Raw genomic sequence first — 16,615 nt, 5'->3', positions numbered from 1 at the left:
GTTCAAATTATTTTATTTAAAATTTATTCAAAATTATTAAAAATGATTTAAAATATTATATTAATAAATATAAAAATTAAAATTTGATGAGGGTTTAAAAACTTAGGTCTACCTAATGTGAATTATTATTTAATAATAAAATTTTAATTTAAAATAAACAGTAATGTTTATTTTATAATTAAAATTCTAACTGAATTTGATATCACAATTTAATCGACACCAACTCAATAAAAAAGTATCAAATTTCTCATGCTTTTACTTATAATTAATACTATTATAATCATATTCTCATTATTTTATACTTGTATATAATATTTAAATAAATAACTAAAACACATTTAAGCAAGCTTTTTTTGTCTCTTTTGCTTATCTCTTAAGGGTTTTAAATAATTATTTTAAAAGTAAAGATACCTACTTTTTGTACCTTAAACTTGCTTTCCAAATTGTATAAACATTGATGACTGCTTTAAAAGAATGTTTACATATTGGATCATATCAAGTTTAACTAATTTACATTAGAATTTCGTATTTAAAAAATATTTTTTAATAAATATACAATTTTATTTCACATAAAATACAATTTAATATTTAAATTTTAGAAAATATATCAAATTAACTTTAAAATTTAAAATAAATGCCAAATCCTGCACCTAATCAATGAAGTAAAAGTCCAAACAGCTCGTCTTTTTTAAAAGGTCACATATTCAATTCTCATAACCTTTAAAAATAAATTATTTTTTAACCAATAGAGTTAATGACATGTTCACGAACTGATAAAATTAAAATGACATTATAATTTGAGGATTAATATAGAATGTTTTAAACTTATGAATCAATTTAGAATAGGGTCATAATTTAAGGTATAATCTAAAATATTTTAAAATTGTGGGATCATTTAAAAGAAGGTCATAACTTGGGGACCCCTATGCAATTATCTGTAATATCAAATACAGCATTGAGAATGAACAAAAAAATACATTACAACATAATATGAAATCAAATGAATACAGTGTAAACATATAAATATACTACATTTTATTCGCAACAAATTATCAACGTATAAAAATTATATAAAAATAAAATTTATCATACTCAAAATGTAAGTGAAAAAATCATTTTATATAAAACAATATACTTATGACATTTATTCAAATAAACAAATAATTATGGTAAAATATTACAGAAGAATTGCCATTTTCCTCTCTGCAATTCTAATTTCACTGGTAATATGTAAGAACCATAAAGTCTTCCCTAAAGAGAGACTCAAGCATAATTAGGATAAATATTAGGGTAAACTACACTTTAGTACCTTGACTATCAATTTTATTCCATTTTGTTCATTCAACTATTTTTTGTTTCAAAATCATACCAAATTATGTTTTGGTCACACATCGTTAAAAAATTAACGGTGATATTGTCATGTCATCATAAGCTAAGGTAACATCGCATCATCATTTTTTTTTAAATATCTCATCAACAATTCTATTAATTTTTTTAAATGACGGGCGACCACAATATAAAGTTAGATATAATTTTTAAAAAATAATAGGTTAATGACTAAAATAGAATAAAAGTGATAGTTGAGATACCAAACATATTATTTAACTGTAAATTTTGTGATTGCCAGAGTTCATGAGCTACTAATCGTTGTATATGTTGATATATAATATTTTAGACATTAACAATTAATAGAAAGAATAAATATGATAAAAGAAACCGAATTTTCGTATTCATATGAAAAAGAAGGAAAAGGAGAAGTCCCTACATATGAAGGGAAAAAAAGGTGTAAAAAATTCAAGGCAAGGCACCTAAACATTAATCACAACCTTTTTCTTCTCTAAAAAGTTCGCAGAAAGTTGTCTTCAAGTGCCTTAACCGAAGAAGAAAGAAACTCAAACTTCGGATATAATAAATGAAATTTGAGTAAACTGCATTTTCAAATCACTCAATTATTAGTTCAGTTACAAATAGGTTATTTTTTCCTATAAACTTACAATTTAACCACTAATAAAATATTATTACAAATAGGTTATTCTATCTTCATAATTTGAAAAGAAAGTCTAACGTGACCTAACATAATAACAATAATACGTGACCTAATATAATAACAATAATTTTAGTCTCCAAAAATGTATATATTTTATCAATTTAGTCTTAATTCAAAAAATAATATAATATTTATGGAAGATACATGAGGAATTTAGGAGAAGAACAATGATTAGATTGATGAATTTTTTTAGATTTGAAAGATTAAATTTAATGAATTATTTTAATTTAAGATTAAATTGATATAATATATAAATTTTAAGGACTAAAACTATAATTATACTAGGTCATATCACTATTACATTTAATATTTAACGATATGCATGAATCAAGCGACCTCGGTGGTAAATGAATTGTTGTTATTCTTTGAAGTATCGGGTTCGAGCACCAGGAATAATAGGGGTGTGAGTGTTCGATGAGTTATTTTTGAACAGATAATATCTTGTACATACCCCAGATTAATAAAAAAATAACGACCTAGTGATACGTGTGTAATGATATTATAATTGAGTCATTAAATTAAAATCTTTAAAATATATCATTCGTTTATAATTGGACTGATAATTGAGTGACATGAGATATATTTTGTTCTTATTATTAACGAGGTGAACAAAATTTTATTTGATTAAAACTCGATTTATCTTTTTAAACTTTGAGTTAATTTAATTGAGTTCGATTTTCTGAATTAACTTGAATTTTAATTTTCAGTTGAATTGAAAAATTACAACTCGGATGTTCAAAGAACAGTTGAGCAAAACTTCACTTCGGATTATAGTTATATTTGATTTTTTTTTTACATTCTATTTATCTAGGATGTTTGTATAACAAGTACTAATAGCAACAGAATCAGGGGAGCTTTGGAGTTCTTAGTCAAATATTTTAATTAATAAATCATAAATTTTATGTTGGGGGTAATTATGCTTAGATTCCAGTTGTGACTACACATTTATATATAATGAGGGTAAAAACAAAATACTAAGATTATTTTTACTTTGTTCAAGTTTTATGTTTTGATGAAGTGAAGTAATCCAATACAAGGGAGTCAAAGGTCACAGCCATGGACTATAGTTCAACTACAAGTTCACATTTTGTTTCTTTCTAAAAGTTCTATATTTTGATACTGTAGCATTTTAGACTTCTAAATTGGATTCATATATTGTATACCATTTCATATGCTCTATTAATGTCTACTATTACCACTACAAACTCATCAACCACAATTAAATTTGACGATACATTTAATTCAACTAAACAATTTTCAAATAAACTTTAAATGATGAAATATTAACTCGAATTCTTTTCACTCTATTGGATGAACTACTCACCCTAACCATCACACAAGGAACTCTTCGTCGTGTTTCCAAAATTACATTACTTGTAAAACCTAGATATGCTCAGAATCTGTTAAGCATCCAACCCCAAGGCAATCAACAACTCTATTTTAATATCACACCGCAAAAAACCCGATACATAACATACATGAGACAACACCAATCGACACTCCCCGACCATGTAGTAATATACAAGCCAACACATGCACGACTTCACTAATGGTACTCAATTTCACATGGGATTAGGTAGTAAATAGGTGACAAACCTAACATTGATATAATATCACAATGCTCGAACCTCAGTACAAAGATATGACCCTTCAAGGATCTATCTAATACATGAGAACTTTTTAAAAAAATAAATGCACTATCTACACACGCACGTATAAAAAAATGACACCAAGTCTGAATAACTTAGATACAAACCATTCTTGTCATATATAAATAGGTTTCATCGTTTTGTTCTAAAAAATTTCACCTCCATAATGTTATCATGAAGAAAAATAAAATGAAGAAAGAAAAATTCATCCATAAAGGTTGATGGCTTACAATTAACATATATGTAATATATATATATCGTCCAATCTTCAGTCAACAGTCCCCTTAAACCATCATCATACCCAACACTGATTTGGCATTTCATTGCGAGAGCAGCTTTGAGTCGCATGCTACTATTTTGACTCGACCAACATTTTCCTGAGAATCTTCGTTCTTAAACAAAGCATCCTGTAAGATGAAAGTCCAAACATTGTCGCAGAATCTATAGGTGTGCAGATGTCCCTGTAGCATAAACATACAAGACAATCAGCATCCAAATGTAAATAACAGCAAGGCTTTTGCATGGCAATGCTAGATTGTATGTTGATTTAAATGTTTGTCACTAATAAAATATTTATAAATGGTCGGTTTCGGACCATAATATGATTCTGCTGGAAAACTGTGAAATTAACTGGGGACCTAAACCATTCAGGCTGTTTAATTATGTATTGGAGGAGGCTGGTTTTTGTGAGATGATGGAGGAGGAATTGCAGAATCTTCGAAATCAGGGAAAGAACAATGCCATTTCTAATCTGTTGAAGGGAGTTAAGGGGGCGGTCAAAAGATGGTCTAGAAAAAGTTATCTTGACATTCCTGCAAAAATTAACAGCCTTGAGAATGATATTCAGGTGATGGAATTGGATTTGCAACAAGGTAGTTCATTGCTGTCTATGAAGCTCTTAGTGGAAGCGAAGAAAGAATTATGGGATTTGTACAAGAAAGAAGAATCGATTTGGCTTCAGAAATCAAGAATGAAGTGGAACTTGGATGGAGATAAGAATACAAGATTTTTCCACCAAAGTGCAGGAGCTAGAGGAAGGATGAACAGGATTAAGACTCTAAAAGTGAACAGTGATGTTATTTCGGATCCTATTTTAATCAAGAACTCAGTGGAGGATTTCTTCAAAGGGGTGTTTAATCAAAAGGACACCTTGGTTGTGGAAGATTTGGATTTGGAGTTTTTAAAACTCTCAACAGATCAAAACAGGGCTCTTGAAAATACATTTTCTGAAGAAGAAATATGGGATGCAATTGCTCATTCGGACAGCAACAAAGCACCTGGCCCTGATGGGTTGAATTTGGGGTTTTTAAAGAAATTTTGGGGAAATCTAAAAGAAGACTTGGTGGTGTTTTTTAGGGAGTTTCACCAAGGGAAGGAATGGGACTAGGAGGTGAATCACTCTTTTATCTCTCTTATTCCTAAGAGGGTGAATCCGAAGGGGTTACAAGATTTTAGGCCTATTAGCCTTGTTGGAGGGTTATATAAAATCCTATCTAAGGTACTGGCTAGAAGGTTGAGTCTTTGCATTAATGAAATAATAAGTCCCACACAATTTGCGTTTATACTGGGGAGACAAATTATGGATTGTTCGTTTATTGCAAATGAGGGTACCGATTATTGGAGGAAAAAGGGTTTGAAGGGGGTTGTGTTTAAAGTAGATTTTAAAAGAGCATATGATTCGGTAGATTGTTCTATTTTGATGAAAATAATGTGTAAAATGGGGTTTGGGGTTAAGTGGTATTCTTAAATTAATCAATGCGTGTCAACAACAACAATATCAGTTTTAGTTAATGGGACACCTACAAAAAAATTCCAAACATTAAGAGGACTTCGACAGGGCTGCTCGTTATCTCCAATACTGTTTAATTTGGTTGGAGAGTTGCTACATTTGATGTTGGCTAAAGCACTGGAAAAAGGACTATTTTCGGAAATCAGGAGAGGTTATTTATGCTGTCACATTTGCAATTTGCGGATGACCTCATTATCTTTAGTAAGGCTTCTGTACGAGACTTGAAGAATGTTAGGAGGGTGTTGCTAATCTTTGAATTGTTGACGGGTTTGCAATTGAATTTATCTAAGAGTAAAATCTATGATATTAATGTGGAACCGGACGTGTTAGCAGGTTGGGCTAAGGAAATCGACTGTTCAGTAGGTTTTTTCCAACAGAATACTTAGGTTTACCGTTGGGGTTCAAGAGGAATTCTGCAGCCTTATGGGAGGCAATTGTTCAAAGATTTCACTCAAAATTGGCTGGTTGGAAGGTCAATTCCCTATCTCTAGCTGGAAGGGCAGTTTTGGAGAAGTCAGTCTTGTGTTCTCTTCCCACATATTTCCTCTCTTTTTAGAATTCCAGTGGGTGTGGTTAAGAAATTGAATTCCATTATGGCTGTCTTCCTTTGGGGGGGTTCGTCTGAGAAGAGGAATATTCATTGGGTGAATTGGAAACTGGTTTGCAAGCCGAAGAGGTTGGGGGATTGGGAATTCCGAATTTGGTTCTTTTAAATAGAGCTCATTTGGGTAAATGGGTATGGAAATTTGCTACGGAGAAGGATTCATGGTGGAAAAAGGTGGTTTGTTGTGTGTATAATATTGAACTTAATTTGTGTTTGATTGCGAACTCATTGTCCTCTCGGGCATCTTGGATTTGGAAGGGAAATTTAAACAATTTCTGTCTGAGGAAGAACTTGTGTATGAAGATGGGGAATGGAGAGTAAGTGCAATTTTGGCAGGATTCATGGTTGGGTTCGATTCCTTTAAAAGTTAGGTTCCCTAGGATTTTTGCTCTATCACAAATAAAGAGGGTAAAGTTGCAGAGTTTAGAGAAAATTCTCCTTCAGGGTGCTGCTGGGATATAAGATTGAGAAGGAATTTGATGGATTGGGAGGTGGAACAGTGGTTGCAGCTTATGTCCTTGTTGAATACCACATCTCTATCATCCATGCAAGAAGACTGCTGGGTTTGGACAGGGAATGGGGAGGGCTGTTTTTCAGCTAAATCTTGTGTTAAGTGCTATTTTGATTGGGTCGGTAATGAGGAAGATGAAGGCATTTGGGACAGCATTGTATAGGCAGGGGTTGCTCCTCCAAGGGTGGAAACTTTTGTCTGGTAGGCTGCTCACCAGAGAGTGGCAGTTAGAGAGGAATTGATAAAGCGAGGAGCAATAGGGATTGAAGACTCTTCTTGTCCGTTGTGTGGTAAGTGTGTTGAGTCGGTTTCTCATATATTTGTACATTGCGAGGTTGTAAGGGGTTTGTGGAGTAGATTTTTGTCATCTTGGAATGTATCTTTTGTTGCTCCTTGGACACTATTGGATTTCATAATTGTTTGGGATGAGTTAGTCCCGAACTCCACCATTTGGAAGTTCATCCCTAGGGCGGTGTTGTGGTCGATTTGGAAGTGCAGAAATGAAATTATTTTTGGGAAAGGAAAGGTGGATGGTATGCTATTGTTCTTTCTTGTTCGTTTTCGAATTGCATCATGGTTTGTTGCGAGATTTAGAGATGTTCAGATCCACTTCGATTCTCTTGTGGGTGATGTTGGACTAGCTGATTTGGGGGGTAAGAAGGGTAGTATTCCTTCCTCCTGCTGGATTCCTCCCCCCTCAGGTTTCGTTAAGTTAAATGTTGATGATGCGTTGTCTAAGGAGTGGGATAAAGGAGGCATAGGTGGCTTGATAAGGGATCCTGAAGGGCTGCAGCATGGTTCGTTTTCTGAAAGGATTGGGGGGGTCATCCTATTCTTGCAGAGTTACTGGCTATCAAAAGAGGGCTGTTGATTATGGAGGAGGAAGCTTTCGCTTCATTTCCAAGGGTCATCCTCGAATCAGATTCCCTAACTGCTCTGAAATGGATTAAAAATCCAGCTTTATGTACTCCTATGTTCCAGTCTTTGGTGAAAGACATTGTTGTCTTAGTGGAGAGTAGAGAGGTTATTGTTAGGCATATTGTGAGAGCTGCTAATTGTGAAGCAAATATATTAGCTAAAGAAGGTATAGGATGATTATTAGGGTATGGGTTAGGTTTCTGCTATTGAGTTGGTCATTTATGTTCTTTGTGGGGTTTTTAAGTCTTATGTTGTAACAGAAAATTCTTAGGACATGGCTTTGTATTATTTTGATATTTATAAATTACTAGGCACTCTTTTCCTCCTTCCAATGCCCTTTATGTTATTGTAGTAACATGGAGGTTAAAAAGGGGATTTTTAATGAGGCCTACCCTATTTCAATCAAAAAATAAATAAATGTTGAATGGTCAAAATAAATAGCAACAACCCTATATTTACTCAAACTCGAGTGTGAAACCCAAGATACAGGTACATATCCAACGTGAACAAGCTCAATTATTTTTGAAGTTTCCAAGTAGTTGGAGTCCTTTGAGGGGCATATCTATATCCAAATATGATTCAAACATGGGTACATAAAAGAAATTAATGTCGAAGCAACCTAGTAGAAGAAAGCTAAAAGTTTAGCTACGTAGAAAAAGAAACACAAATTAGAAAACATAATGACGAGCAATCAAAGGAGCCATGTTATTGTTACCAACTACCAGTTTCGACAGTTTTCGGAAAGCAAGGAAATATGTACCAAAACGAAAATACATTATTATGTGATAGATAACTTTATCAAACAGGAAAGCTTTCCACAGGACCGTTATTTCAGGTGCCCTGAAAATGTTTCTCTCGCATATACTAAAACAACGCAACTTTTTTGGCACAATTGAAGCTTTGAATATATAATTAAGATGTGTTCACCCTGCACTACAAATCATCAACACTGATCCAAAGCACAGATTTGACATGATGACATACATATCATACAAGCAATAATGTGTTCTGCTTGCTAGCACTCCCATCGGATAAGTGCAAATCATGCATACTGAAAAAATAACCAATTACTACCACAATCAGGGACCATATATGCAACTCTGGTACCATTACAATTATCTTTCATCATTCATGAATGGTGGAAATTATATTTCTTCTGGGATGGGAAGGTCTAGGGACCATATTAAACTATCAGGTTAAACATTGCCCTTAACAAACAGATCTAAAAGAAATATTTCACCCCAGTTGTTCATAGAAACATCACATCACCGCATAAATAAAACAAAAGGATCTCCATTTCCTACTTAAGTAAAAAGAATATACCTTAATGGAAACCTTGCTCTTCACTTGACTTTCTAAGGCTTCAGTCATAGACTAAAAAAACGCAAACAAAATAAATGAATAAATCATCCACGGAAAATAAGAGAAAATCGGAACAAGATTGTAAGTTGTACCTTATCGAACTGGACGAGAACCTGAATAGCGAGCTCAGGGCTTAGAGTACTGCTTGAAACCATCTCATCTAAAGTCTCCGTCAAACACATCCCGATCGTTGACCTCCGGTAAAGTTCAAACGTCGCCATTATTCACCCGATCTGCGCATTTTTTTTAAAAAGCGTAAATCTCGAATCTCAATATCGAAAAAGTTAAAGAAAAACAATGATAAAGTCAATTTAGGATATGAGTTTTGAAGGAATAATTACAAAAAAGAAGATGGAGTCAAGGGATTGCGGATGTCTGGATATGTTGGAGCTTTGAAGAATTTTCAGAAGTTCAACGTTCAATTATGTGAAAGGGGAAAATTATATTTCTTTTGGGCGGAGACGATTTGGGGCATTTTATACCCTAGATTTTGTACATGAAGGTATATATAGAAGCGACAGTCTGTGATAAGTTATATGACTCTTTTACCCCTTCTCTCTCTTTATGAGACCAGGCCTCCAGATATAATTCAGTTATGGCCCATATCTTTATCCATATTAGTTCTTTCCTTTTTTATTTCTTTAATACTATCTTTCCTTCTTTTTACTCTGATTAGTATTTGCATTATATATAATTATTCATTTAATATTTATATTTAATTAAATAAATTTTAATTTATAATTTTAATAAAAATTTTAATATTTAATTAAATAATAAATATATAATATAATTAAATTACATACTTAAATTTATTAATTTGAAGAACATGAACTAAATCTATAACTAAGGTATAATATATGAATTAATAAATTAATCTAATTTGAAAGATTTCACAATTATTGTTTAGATAAAAATACAATTTAAAATTATAAAAATTAAAAAGAACTAATGTAAATTATATGAACTAAATTTACAACTTATACCCAGGCTTTGCTCCTAAACTATACTTGAGTTCTCATATTCTCCCTTAAAGCTTTTTTTCTTCAAAAATTGCCTGCTAACATTTCACTTGCACCCAATAATTAGTCAACATAGGAAAGAATAAAGTTCTTAAATTAAATTAGAAAATTAAAAAAAAATTAAAGAGTGAGATTTAATTTTTAAGTTAAATTTAGTTCAGGGACTAAAATCAAAAATTGACCCAAAAGCATGCTTTTGTTCATTTCTTATTCATCATCGCCATGTTTTTGCTCCTTTCTTCTAAACCACCGTTGCACCCTCGACAATAAGAAAAAATCCACTGCATGCAATACCAATGACTGAATGCCAAATAGTTTACCAACGTTGATGCTGCCGTCTTCGTCTCTGTCCCCAACCTTGAGTTTCTCTGGTGATGAAATCATCATATTAACCCAAAACCTTGACGTTGGTTTCAACCTTTAGGCTTAAAACACGCATCCCGACATAAATATCTATATACTCCTATAATTGGATTAGGTCGACAGTCATCGAATTCATGTCAAATGACTGTCCTTAATTCTGGTCCACACCAACTCCACCTTGGTGTCTTCCATATGAATCAAATACTTCCTGGTTGATCACCATTACTTCCATGTGAAGCATATATTGGATAAAACTTTTATTATTTGACGAGTAGAAGTAGTTAATTGTTGATGAAGACGACAGAGATAAAAATGCATGTATTGATAAAAGACGACGATATCTCACGTTTATCGATTGCTGCAAACTTGATGGGCCGGTTTTTATAACCACATCAACTTGCCACCGCTCACAACAAAGCTTCCAATCTTTCAATACACTTTTTATAATGAACATGGCCAGGATTTAATATAATCGTGAGGAAGAAGAAAGCTCTACCGACATGAAATTCTAATGAAAATTATTAGAATTTAGTTTCCTTCCCTTTTAGTTGAACAGGAGATGTAAGGTTTTATTATATCCTTAAAATTATTCTTGAATAATTTTTTGGCATATCATATAATTGTCCACAATCATCACTGGATACTGTATCTTCAAACGGATCAATGAAAAATAGCATGCTGTCCATGATTGTATTGAGTTTTCTACTTTTTGAAAGCTCAAGAGAAGAGAGACGCATGGCGCTCGCTCTTACCATTGTTAAAGCATTTAAAAGATAGGGTTTATAATTAGAGACATACGAAATATTTTATGTTAGGGGATGAATTAATAAAATTTTGAAGGTATGCATATTTATTTTATAAGAAGTAAATTAATACAAAAAAATATTTAAAATATATAAGAATTTAAAATTTTAAAGGAGGTAACACCCCTCAATATATCCCTATTTATAATGATGATCTGAAAATACTGGGAAAAATTACTTCAATCACGAAGAACATAAATGCTAACAACTTAGAACGATGGACAAGTTTAGTTGGCACTTGGCAGTTGAGCAAGAAATTGAAGTTTAGTATTATGATATATAATATTATTGTTAGTCAGAGACGGTTTTATTTTGTTATGAGTGTTAGTTTAGCTGTTAGGCATGTTGGTTAGCATGGTTGTATATATACCATGGTTATCAAAATTGGATCGGGCCAGTCGGTTCGATCGGTTGAACCGGGAATCAGTTGCTTGTCCGGTTCGAACAGCTTCCAAAACCAGTTCTTCAATAAACCGGTAGAATCAGTGTGAACCGGTTAGGAACCGACAAAATCAGTTTGAATCGTCGGTTCTGTTTTGACTATTATTTTAACTCATTTTAATGATTTTTTCACGTTTTTTTTCTCTTTTTTATTTTAATCAAAATGTGGGATCAACCGGTCTCTTTAGGACCTTGTTGGTCAGTAGTGCACTGGTGCTTGCGTCTAAAAGAACTGACATGGTTCGAGCTTCGAGGGCCGGTGAAGAAACCAAACTATGCAAAATACGGGACAAACGTGATATTAGGGTGTGAGTTCCAACAATTATTTTAGGTATTTTTTATATTTTAAAATAAAAAATTTGTGGGTTTTAATAAATAAAAAATTAAATCGGGTCGGGTAGGGTTTTTTAAATTGTCTATCGGGTCGGGTCGGGTGAAATTATAATTTCGTCGGGTCGGGTTACGGGTGGAATACCCTTTCTTCTCGGGTCGGGTCGGGTGGTCCAAAAACCTGACCCAATCCGACCCATGCACATCTCTACTTGTGATATTTTTATACCTTTTAATATTGTAAACTTAAAAAAAGTGTTATATATATATTAATATTGCTTTGAATATTATGTAAAAAATTAAAAAATTATTTTATATCACAAATGTTTTTTATTATTTGTAAATATACGAGAAAGCAATTTTTCATTTCTCTTGCTTGAGTTTTACCACTGTTATATTTAGTTTGAACTTATAAAATTTAATTTTGATTTATTAATCTAATGCTACTCACTCAGCTAAAATGAGTTCGAATCCCATGCTTAAATTCAAGTTGGGCTATTTATATTTAAATTCAAGTTGGGCTATTTATATTTAAATTCAAATTGAATATTTTTAATGCTAATTAAAATAAAAATACTTAATGAGATTCACGAACTTTTTTTTCTCAACAAAATGAATTTTATTAATCGAGCCTAAGTCAAAAGCATCGTTAAAAACCTCCTTAAACTTAAATGGAGAAAACTAGTACTCTTGACTCGGGGCAAATAAAAAAACAACAATAAAGCTTCAGACACTCAGATACACCATATCCCCTGAGGCCATACAAACATAAAGTTGGGATACACGCAGGCCACCACAATATTACTAACATCACACTACATTGAAATATAATCCCCATCTAAACCACATCAACCTATATGAAGTCATATGATCCCGCCAGCAAAGAAGAAAAGACTCCCTATCTATATAATAGTAGAATGTAGCAAAACAGTCCACACAGTAGCCACAGGAGGCCTTCCACGCAAAAAATGTGGAAAAGCCAAACAAGTTGTGTGTGATTTCGGTGCATGAATTGTGTAGAAAAAAAGAAGAAAGAAGAATTGAAATTTTCAGCAAGGTAGGCACCGAAAATTAGGTAGTTGTTTTTTGTTGAATTTGAGAAATGGTATAATTCAATTTAGTCATTGTACTTTAGGGTATTTATAAGATTAGTCTTTAAGCTTCAACTATAAATACCCTATCTCATTTAGCTTCAAAATTATCCAAAAGCATTCTAGCTTTCTTCCAATATTAGAGAGAATTTGTAGAGTTTCTTGAGAGTTGTTTTCTCCTTTTTATCAAGAGTGAATTATCATTGTTTTCTCCTTGGTAGATCGAGAGAAGTTGTAATTCCTATTTTCTCATAGTGAAATTCTTCTACCGTTGTCCGTGGTTTTTACCATATATTATTTAGGGGTTTTCTACGTAAATTTTGTGTCTCTTTTATCTTCTTTTTTATTTTCTTAAATTATCAGTTGCGATTTTGCTCTATCTAATAGTCGTATTCCGCAACAGTTGGTATCTGAGCCAGATTTGAGTGTGTAATATCTGCTTATTATCTTTGTGGTTGCCATCAAAATGTGGATCCTCAAACATAAGAAAGTAAGAAGTTATTACTCATTCTTTGAAGGTTTCAGAGAACTATTCACGATAGTGAAATAGTGGGAGCTATCCGTAAAAGAAGCTATGGCAACAAAATTTGATATTGAAAAATTCAATGGGAGAAATTTCTCATTGTGGAAATTGAAGATGAAGGTCATCCTGAGGAAAGACGGTTGTCTAGAAGCTATCAGTGAAAGGCCGGTGGATTTCACAGATGACAACAAATGGATCGAAATGGACGGGAATGTTATGGCAAACTTTCATATAGCATTAGCAGATGAAGTATTGTCAAGCATCGAGGAGAAGAAGACAACTAAAGAGATATGGGATCATCTCACCAAATTGTATGAGGCCACATCGCTGCACAATAAAATTTTCCTTAAGAGAAAATTGTACACTCTTCGTATGCCATAATCTACTTAAGTGACGGAGCACTTAAATACACTGAACACTTTATTTTCTCAGCTTATATCCTTAAGCTGTAAAATATGAGAACAAGAACGTGTTGAACTTCTACTTCAAAGTCTACCTGATTCGTATGATCAACTCATCATCAACTTGAAAAACAATAATGTCACCAGTCTAGTCTTCGATGATGTTGCAGATGTTGTTCTACAAGAAGAAAATCGACAAAAAAACAAGGAAACCAGACAAGTAAATCTGCAACAAGCAAAAGCATTGATAACGATGACAACGATGAGAGGGAGATCAACAGAACGTGGCCAAAGCAACAGTCACAAACATGGTAGATCGAAGTCGAGGAGCAAGAAGAATTTAAAGTGCTACAACTGTTGAAAGAATGGTCACTTGAAGAAGGATTGTTGGAGTCTAAATAAAAACTCCAACCCACAAGGCAGTACCGCAAACACTTCAGATGATGGAGATGCTCTATGTTGTGAAGCATCAACCACCGTGGAAGGCAGAAAAAGATTTGCAGATATATGACTCATTGATTCGGGAGCAACATATCACATGACCTCAAGAAGAGAATGGTTTCATCATTATGAACCTGTCTCAGGAGGATCTGTGTATAGTTGCAATGATCATACCTTAGAGATCATTGGAGTGGGAACCATCAAATTAAAGATGTATGATGGAACAATTAAAGTTGTTCGAGATGTGCGACACGTGAAAGGCCTGAAGAAAAATTTATTATCCTACGGATTATTGGATAATAATGCAAGCAAGATTGAAACACGAAAATGAATCATGAAAGTGATCCGTGGAGCGCTTGTGGTGCTGAAAGGTGAAAAGATAGCTGCAAACTTGTACATGCTGAAGGGAGAGACTTTGGTAGAAGCAGAAGCCTCTGTTGCCTCATGTAGTTCAGATTCGGCAATGCTATGGCATCAAAAACTTGGACAAATGTCAGAACAAGGAATGAAAGTCCTTGTGGAGCAAAAGCTACTTTCTGGCTTAACAAAGGTATCACTTACCTTGTGTGATCATTGCATAACAAGTAAGCAGCACCGGTTGAAATTCAACACGTCAAATTCTAGAGGCAAAAGTGTTCTAGAATTGGTTCACTCTGACGTATGGCAAGCACCGGTTACATCTCTAGGCGGAGCAAAATACTTTGTCTCATTTATTGATGACTACTCTAGGAGATGCTGGGTATACCCTATTAAGAAGAAGTCAGATGTGTTTTCAACTTTCAAAAACTTCAAAGCGTGGGTAGAACTTGATTCTGGAAATAAGATCAAGTGTTTCAGAACAGATAATGGAGGAGAATACACAAGCGAAGAATTTGATGACTTTTGCAGGAAAGAAGGCATCAAAAGACAGTTCACAGTGGCGAACACTCCTCAACAAAATGGAGTGGCAGGGCGGATGAACAGAACATTGTTAGAAAGAACAAGAGCAATGTTAAGGGATGCAGACCTAGAAAAATCATTCTGGGCAGAAGCAGTCTATACCGCTTGTTATTTGGTGAATCGAGCTTCATCAACTGCAATAGAGCTGAAGACACCAATGGAGATGTCGACTGGTAAACCAACTGATTATTCAAACCTCCATGTATTTGGAAGTATTGTGTACGTGATGTACAACTCCGAAGAAATTTCAAAGCTAGATCCAAAATCCAGGAAATGTAAATTCTTGGGGTATGATGATGCTGTAAAGGAGTATCGCTTGTGGGATCCCACTGCCCACAAAGTGATCATCAACAGGGATGTTATCTTTGTAGAAGATAAACTACAAAGAAAAGAAGATGATGATAACGCTGAAAAGTCAGAGACTACACAGATACATGTGGAAAAGGAGGTTGAACAAGGAGATTATTCTGAAGCAGAATCAGCACATGATGAACAAGAACCAGAGAGTTCTGAAGCTCCAACAACTCGTCAATCAGATCGTGTGAGAAGACGTCCCAATTGGCACTCAGATTATGTTTTAGAATGTAATATTGCATACTTCCTTTTAACAGAGGACGGTGAGCCATCAACATACCAAGAGGCAATAAACAACTCATATGCTTCACTGTGGATGATAGCGATGCAAGAGGAAATTGAAGCCCTTCATAAAAATAATACATGGGACATTGTGCCACTACCACAAGGAAGGAAACCAATTGGTAACAAATGGGTCTTCAAAATCAAACGAAATGGTGACGATCAAGTTGAGAGGTATCGTGCAAGACTGGTGGTCAAAGGATATGCTCAAAAAGAAGGTATTGATTTCAATGAAATATTTTCTCCTGTGGTTCGACTAACAATAGTTCGAGTAGTTTTGGCAATGTGTGCTACATTGAACTTATATCTAGAGCAGCTAGATGTTAAAACAGCTTTTCTTCATGGAAATCTTGAAGAAGAGATTTATATGCTCCAACCTAAAGGTTTTGAAGAAAAAGAAAAGAAGAACTTGGTTTGCAGGTTGAACAAATCTCTGTAAGGTCTAAAGCAGGCGCCGAGGTGTTGGTATAAGAGATTTAATTCATTCATTATGTGTCTTGGATACAACAGACTTAATGCAGACCCTTGTGCTTATTTTAAGAGGTCTGGTGATAACGATTTTGTTATATTGTTGTTGTATGTGGATGACATGTTGGTTGTAGGACCCAACAAAGATCATATTGAAGAATTGAAGGCATAACTGGCTAGGAAATTTGAAATGAAGGACTTGGGATCAGCAAACAAGATTCTAGGGATGCAAATTCACCGAGACAGAAGTAATAGGAAGATTTGGCTTTCACAAAAGAAT

General features: G+C 33.7%; 1 protein-coding gene across 1 annotated transcript; it reads right to left on the bottom strand.

Annotated features, from left to right (window-relative positions):
• Window positions 1–3,786: 3,786 nt before the first annotated feature.
• Window positions 3,787–9,365, bottom strand: LOC120180606 (transcription initiation factor IIA subunit 2). Its single transcript, XM_039185915.1, has 4 exons — window positions 9,222–9,365; window positions 8,973–9,113; window positions 8,842–8,892; window positions 3,787–4,157 (listed from the first exon to the last, which is right to left on the bottom strand). The coding sequence occupies exons 2-4, from the start codon at window positions 9,099–9,101 to the stop codon at window positions 4,017–4,019; spliced, it is 321 nt and encodes a 106-aa protein (XP_039041846.1). The 5' UTR covers window positions 9,102–9,113; window positions 9,222–9,365; the 3' UTR covers window positions 3,787–4,016.
• Between the last annotated feature and the right edge of the window lie 7,250 nt (window positions 9,366–16,615).

Source organism: Hibiscus syriacus, unplaced genomic scaffold, assembly GCF_006381635.1.
Source record: "Hibiscus syriacus cultivar Baekdansim isolate YM2019G1 unplaced genomic scaffold, ASM638163v2 tig00112498_pilon, whole genome shotgun sequence".
NCBI classification, from domain to species: Eukaryota; Viridiplantae; Streptophyta; class Magnoliopsida; order Malvales; family Malvaceae; genus Hibiscus; species Hibiscus syriacus.
The sequence above is the reverse complement of the archived record's forward strand: the minus strand, read 5'-3'. Positions and strand labels throughout refer to the sequence as shown.